The sequence below is a fragment of the Micropterus salmoides genome, unplaced genomic scaffold, assembly GCF_014851395.1.
Source record: "Micropterus salmoides isolate LMB-PRFRI ecotype aquatic unplaced genomic scaffold, ASM1485139v1 Ms_hic_scaffold_2, whole genome shotgun sequence".
NCBI classification, from domain to species: Eukaryota; Metazoa; Chordata; class Actinopteri; order Centrarchiformes; family Centrarchidae; genus Micropterus; species Micropterus salmoides.
In genome coordinates, this window is record NW_024041150.1 from 21141757 (window position 1) to 21149249 (window position 7493).

At 39.5% G+C, this 7493-nt stretch overlaps 1 protein-coding gene across 3 annotated transcripts in view; it reads right to left on the reverse strand.

The window, feature by feature from the left end:
• The window catches only part of LOC119911555 (serine/threonine-protein phosphatase 2B catalytic subunit alpha isoform), a 74330-nt gene extending 68475 nt beyond the window's left edge, over positions 1–5855 (reverse strand). For all 3 annotated transcript variants that reach the window (XM_038730459.1, XM_038730458.1, XM_038730457.1), the window contains exon 1: positions 5582–5855. In XM_038730459.1, coding sequence (XP_038586387.1) covers positions 5582–5642 — 61 coding nt within the window. In that variant the 5' untranslated portion in view covers positions 5643–5855. The remainder of the gene's footprint in view (positions 1–5581) is intronic.
• Between the last annotated feature and the right edge of the window lie 1638 nt (positions 5856–7493).

Sequence of the window (7493 nt, forward strand, 5' to 3'; positions counted from 1 at the left end):
CCCAGTTCACTGGGTTAGCCTCTCCTCCCCCACACTCACAACACTGGGTGCCCAACATGTAGTTACATGTGTTGTACACACTGTATTGATTGATTTGTGACTGTGCTGCGACCAGCTCTAGAGAGGGATCTGATGACACACACCGTCTCTGTTCCAAATGGCTTTTGTTAGCCACTGTAGCTGACAAAAGGGCCGTGGGTTGGTGTCTGCCAGCCATGAATTGTTTATATGGAGGCTGATTTTCACCAAATACAATAGCCACAATATTATGATCTATGACTCACGGACGCCATTGTGGGTATCGGCAATCAAGAGCGGAAGTTTTCTGTTTGGTCAACTGCAAAATGGGGTGCACCTTATGAAGATCCACAATAATACAAAGCTACAGTAAAACTCTGTCCATCAACATATAAGCTACAAAACAGCTGCTGACAAAACTGCACTGGTTCAAAAGGCATCAACAATGTGAGTCAAAGGCTTGCAAATCCCCAAACTGTACTCATAGGCTTTGCAACAATCTCAAAATGCCAAGGTAGGTAAACACTTTTTGTCCCCCTTTTGCTTTATCAAGGCCCAACATCCATTTGTTCACATGAATTAGCAAGAGCAGCAGCTAATGCATGGAGTCAGATTACAACCTCTGAGCAGAGCTGCCTTTATCCCCCTATATGGAGCTTAATCTGTCCAAATCCGCTGCTTTGCTTTGCCCTAAATCCACAACAGAGCCTAATTCCTCTTTAATCTAATGAGCGGTAAAGTTGCACTTACTCAGGTTCAGAATACCACAGACTGTGTATCTGAGTATCACATCACAGCAGAGGTAGTTCAGGTCTTCCCTACAACGGCAAGTTGCACTATACTGTTATCAAAAAACGGCAAAAGAATCTCTGCGTCACAACAGGCGAGGCAAGACAGGCTTAAATCACTTTATCTGTTTATCTGTTATCTTCTTGTCACCTGCAGTTTCTGCTTTAGGCGACATTTTCAGATCGAGCGGTTTGAGTGAACTGCTGAGAAAAGGGGCATCCCCATAGACGTATGACAATGGACTCACTCCAGCTAACTTTTTTTTTCTCATTCAGAAAAGTTTGAAACACACAGAAAGCAACAGCCTTGCATACCCAACCTTAATCTTGCAAGCTCATTGTTCGTGAGAAGGTGTAAGTCTGGAAAGAAAACACTGAAAATCAACTGAGGCCAGCAGCTAAAAGCAAGACCATTTGGCAAAGTATACAGAGTGGTTTAGATAATGGCACATGGCTGCACAATTAATTGTGATCATGATTTGTCCTTCCGCAAATAATTACACATTACTAGGTATGATATGGACAGATTGTTATTTAAGCACCTGCTCTGATGTCTCAGATCAAACACTCCTTTTTCACAGGTCAACTGTCTGACCAATCACAGGCTCTGATTAACCACAGAAGCGACTGCCAGCCAGATTACCTTTCACCCTTTCACCTATGGTGTAATTGAATATGTATGGTGGGCTAAATCCTCTGTATTTGGCTGCATGTTGTGGTGGCATAATAACATTTTTTAACGGTATTAGTATTATGAAGTGCTGCAATTAGTGATTACTTTTACAATTTGCAATTAATCTGCAGATTATGTTAATGATCAATTGGTGAGTTGTTTGGTTTATAAAATGATGGGAAAATAGTGAAAATGTCAATCACAATTTCCTAAAGTCCGTTAAGACCACTTTGAGTCGCTTGTTTTGTCCAACCAGCAGTCCAAACCTTAAATTTATTCAGTTTATTATCACATGAGATACAGAAATACAACAAATCTAGAAACTGGAATTAAGGAACATTTTTAGCATGTTTACTCAAAAAACTAATAGTAGAAGTAATAGATTATGAAACTTATCGCAGATACACATTTTCTGTCTTTCAGTTCATCTCTAGTATTATCAATTCTATCCATTAGAGAAAAAAAACATAATCATATAACATCTTCGTATCCTCACAATAAACACTTACTTTTTTGCGGCACACAGTCAAGGATATTGGAACCCCAAATGCTTAAAGACAGTTTGATGTCATCTAGAGGGCTTTGTCTGCATCCCACAGAGCAGCAAACATACGCCATTATTCGCTCTCGATTAAAACTGACTGTCTAGCAGAAGATGAAATTAACACCATAGGACATCTTACTTCTTACTTCTTTCTACTGAAATTTAAACTTTACAAATTACAGACAGCTGACTGGCACAGGATTAAAACCTTGTCATTAGCTTTATTCCCATGAAAATAAAGCTAATGACAAGGTTTATGCATGCTAATGAGGAAATATTACTGCGAATGACAACACCCCGAGGAAAATTCCATGGCAAATGGTAATTTTATATCTCTGTGTACACTGTGTTTGTACCTGATAAAAGAGAAACACTGCGATGGCATACATGCCAGATTATGAACATGAAGCAGAAATGTACGCAGGTGATCACATGTAAGGCAAGGATCAAGTATGTGGCATTACTTAATGTTCTGTTCTATAAATGACTCGGCTATCCAGCTGGGATCAGTGGCTGGCATTGCGCCGCTGTCACCACCACCATCTCTCCAGCCCACGCATGTCTGAGCATGGGGGCCTCTCTCCTCAAAAGTCAAATGTCAGATGTTATCCATCCCCACTCATAGAGGAGGACCCAGCGTTACATCGGGGGCTCGGAGCTACTCAGCTGGTGACAGAAAAACACCATTTCTGAGCTTGTTTTGCTTTGGAGCGTGGTGGTTCTCATGATTGCACCATGACAACCATATTACTAACTGTTTATTTATTTTAAATGTAACTGAGGGAAGCTCTAGTGCGAACTATGATTCAGTATACAACTGTAGTCTTTGTTTCCACATTGAATCATAGGAATAGTTTACTGGCAAAAATTTGATATCAAAAAGACAAGTAGCTGAAAATACTAAGTTGATTTAAGTTCATTGAATGATACTGAGCAAAAAATAAATAAATTGCTGATAAACTGATTACTCAATAAACAGAAAATTAATCAGTAATAAGCTCTATTTTGATTGTTGATTCAAGTACTTTTAAAAGTAAAAGTGCCAAAACTTGATTGAGGTTCTCTAATGTGAATATTTGCTCGTATGTTTGTGTTTTGGACAGTTTGGCAAACAAAATAAGAAATTTGAGTATGTAAACTTAAGCTGCGGAAAATTTTGACAGGCTTTTTTCCCCCTATTTTCTGACATTTTATGGACCAAAGATTAATCGACAGGTTGATAAATCCTGAAAATAGGTCTCTGCCAACGCATGGCTTACATAGCAAAACGTTGTGACCACAAAACAATCAGGAGTTTCATTCAAGTCACAGCATAATTCTTATTCAAATGCTGCTCATCCAGGTAAAGCTTTTAAATATTAGCATAAACCTGTGCCAACAGTCTACCAATGATCAGGAATTCTATGCAGCAACAATATCAAACAACTGACAAGTGACGGAGTTCATTAAATGTAACTGTTGCATACTGGGTATTGCTGGTATTTTCAGCGTATTTCTGTCAGGGATAAAAAACATGTTGAGAATTGTGCAACTTCTTCTGCCTCAGCTGATTAAACTCCTATGAGTAATTACTATGCGGCAGTGGCTTTCAGGAGCATTCCGATAATGCATTTTGAAAACAGGTGGACGCAAAGCACTTATGATAAGATGGACTGACACCTTGTAGCAGGGCAAACTAGGCAGCTGAAAACAAATTACTTCACACCTATAGCCTGCAGTTATTTTGGAGAGGTGCTTTGTACACAGCCAGCGTCTGTGTTGTCATAATACTGATGCATTACCAAAACACTGACTTCTAGAAACTTGATGAATGAATAATGAGTTAAATTACTTTGCTGATCTCACCATCAGGTTTTAGAGTGAGCCCTTGAAACTGGGCTCTTAAGATTCCCCCAACAGCCTCTCTAATAACTAATCAATACATTTTAACCTGATTAAGACCGCTGCAGACATTCACTAAGCAGGGGAGAGGATTGAGACGTGCAATGCGATGGCATCTCGTCAGTGTGAGAAAGGGGAGGGAAAAAAGTAGCTTCACATCCGTATGACCACGTCTCCCTGTGATATTGTTAAACCTCTTCAAAACCTGTACTTGTCATATCTATTTTTCATTGCCCTTCAAGCTGGTGGGCTGGCAAGACTGTAGGGGGATGATCTCTTGAAATATTCATTACAAAAGCACCCAGGACATGGTGTGACTCTCTTTTTAACACTCAACTCCATTTTTTTAGCTAAATGTAGCTATAACACTACTGGTTAGAGCTGTACTTGCTTCAGAAAAGAAATTGTTGCAGTTATCATTTTGTTAAACATTCCCCCCCATTTTAAATGGCACAAGCTAAGCCTAAGAAAGCAACGAAGTGGAACTATATTTGATATAGCTTAGTGGGCCTGAGCTCAGGCTTGCCTTTAATATAGTGTATAGTCAGTGATTCCAGTCATGGTCTTCTGAACACTGTAGCGTGGCCTTTCTTCCTTTCTCAACAGAATCTTAATGTTTAATGGTCAATGATGATCTAATCATTTCAAGCAGTTGAACCCTAGCAACTAAGCCTGAATAAAAATTACTCAACAATTCCCTCCTATGCTCGTATGTGACCGCTGAACATGCCCTGTTGTGATGTACTGGAAGCTGGGGAGGATAATGGTTGCATCTAGTACTGGATCAAGACCAGCCAGCGCAAATAAACACATTCTGTCATCTTGCTCCTCAGGAACTGGCTATGGATTTGTCTTCCAAGACGAGCAATTTAACTTAGAGTGACTTAAAGTGCTCATGTTTTAAAGCAGGAATAAGCTTTAATACTGCAACTTAAGTGGAGGACTGTCTTTAAGTCATCAAAAGATGTCAGCTGACATAAAACTGGGCAGGCTACATTGCTCCTACTCCGTGGGTAGGTCGACTCGATTATGATCTTTACTGCATTCGTATGGTAGACTGCAAAGGTGGAATGTCAGACCTGTAAACACAGAAGGCAGGAAGAACTACCCCATATGGCATGAGCACTACAAGCACACGATGAACACCCAAATGTGAGATTACAAAACATAGGCGACACCAAGTAGTATTATGCAATGGTGAAAAAAAAAGCAGCAGCCTTGGTAAAAACTATGCTTGGTGATGCATGCAAAATGAGGGAAAATCGCCCTTGGGTTGGATGCAATGGTTGTGCAATATCTGCATGCATACTGTAAAGCTGTGCACGGTGTACATGAAGCAAATGATCATGCATCTGTCACGCCGCTGGCTGTATTCGTTGTTAATGAAAACAGCTCGTTTAAAGACATCGTGAAATGTGACACATTTCTAGAAAAAGAAATTCTTGCTCTGGTCTACAAACTGGAGTTGCCCTCACTTCCTAGTTTGCCGCTTCTGTCATAGCTCGGCTAACACCCTTCTTCCTCCGTATCCAGCAAACAATTTTCGACTACATTTGCTGCTGCTGCTGTTGCCGCCGCCGCTGCTGCTACGGCCGTGAATTCAAGTCTGCTGGCACTGGTCAGAGGGAGAGCTGTGGTAGCGTGTCGTCTCAGTGTGGCATGCAAAATTACACTTACATTTCACCACCCTGTCCGTCGTAGATAACTTCGGTTCATCATTCGGCTTGTTTTCGGACATTTCCAGTGTGATATAATATTGAGATATAGCAGAAATGAGACTGAAAACGGCCCCTGCGTTGCTCTTGCCGAACTCTTGAGTCTCTCCGAGAAAAGAGACCGCAGTGATCTCACTTGGTCCTATCAGCGGCCAAAAATACTTGCAACGGGGTTACAATTTCACTGCTGGTGCTGTAGGAGCTGCTGTGTCTGATTTACTGTTACTCTGTATCAAGTTGTCTGAGCGCAGTGCGCAGTCAAACCTGCTAACCCCCAGGACCCGCCCCCAGTTGGCCTCGACTCCTCCTATTGGTGGAGAGCGGCAGCCTGCCACTCAGCCTGCACATTCACATAAAAAGGGTCGCTTCTGTGTCAATGTGGCCTGGTATGAATAACTTATAACAACGTCATATATTTGCACAATAAAAATAATCAGGGGATGAAAAAACAAGTAAATGTTTTTGCACAATATATGTTCATAAATGCAAGAAGATAAAATATAAGTTTAGCACCAACAAATAGTTGAAAAGCATTTGGACCTAGGAAAGACATTCTCAGTATGGAAGCCTATTTCTACCAGAAAAAAAGATTTTAAAAAATAAGACAAAAGATTAAAATGCTTTTTATTTAAAAAGACAATCCAAAATAATCATAATTTCTGTTAATATGCAGGTGTTGGCCAGCTGGCTGATTTTCAACTGCACTTCTATAACGAGATGTTCTGAAACCAATATATGAATGTGATAAATGTCAGTAGTAAAAAAATAAAAAATAAAAAACCCAATATTTTGCGATAGTAAGTAAAAATGCATGCAATGAAAAGTCTATCTATTATTTAGTGATGGTGTTAAATAGGTTGAGACTGATATATTGCTTTGTTTTTTTATTTAAAAAAAACAGATATGTTAATCACTGCCATCTAAAGTTGTTTGATTCCAATTCAGCATTTGTGAATAATTTTTAATTATAATGTTGTTATTGTGATTAAAATGTTTTACTTACCGTGAGTAATTTTTATTTTCATCAGGACTTAGCCTATGCTTTTCAACTTTCTGTATTTCCCGACAACTAAAAAAACTATTCTCATCTGTGTCATTTTGATTTCTCCCCATTTTTTGGTCAATAGCAGTAGAAAAATATCTCAAACAGTAAGTAAAGTAGCCAGATTTTGTGAGATTTTCATTGGATTTTCATAGTTCCCTGAGGATAAATCCTGATAGTTTTAGTGACCCAGTGATCTTTCTGTTTATTTCCTTGCCTCAAGCGCCACACTCAGGACCAAATAAACATTGCACACAAGATATTTCAAAATCTAAGATATCTCAGATTTCCTAACATTGAGAATATTCATGCTCCCACAAAGATATTTTGATTTCCTCCAGCACCATCCTCAGGATAAGATTTGCACTTTCACTCTTTTCACTGTTTACATTGGTGATATCATTATGGCTATTTCATGGAAGTCATGATTTACGTGCCATATTTGTTTGCCTCCATTTTACTAGTTATGTAGAAGTAGCTGGCTTTGATAGCTTTATTGTCTGCTATAGAAGTTTATTTAGGTTTTGTTCAGTTGAATTCACTACAGATCCAAAGGGAGGTTTCATGTCATGTCTCTGTGGTTAGATCAGTGCAGTCACACAGAAAATGTGAGAAAGTGAAAGTTTTGTGACTCTGCATCCATGGGAACAGAGTGATCTTTCATTGGTGAGTCACCAGTTACACCGCACAGGCGATTTGCAAGAAGGAGATTTCACCTTTCACCTGCTCATTTCCTTAACACTTGAGCATTTCAGATACCCCACTACTGCTCAAACGAAATAAATGGTGGCAAACTGCTATTAGTGAGACACTGGTGTGGTATTAGTCAGTT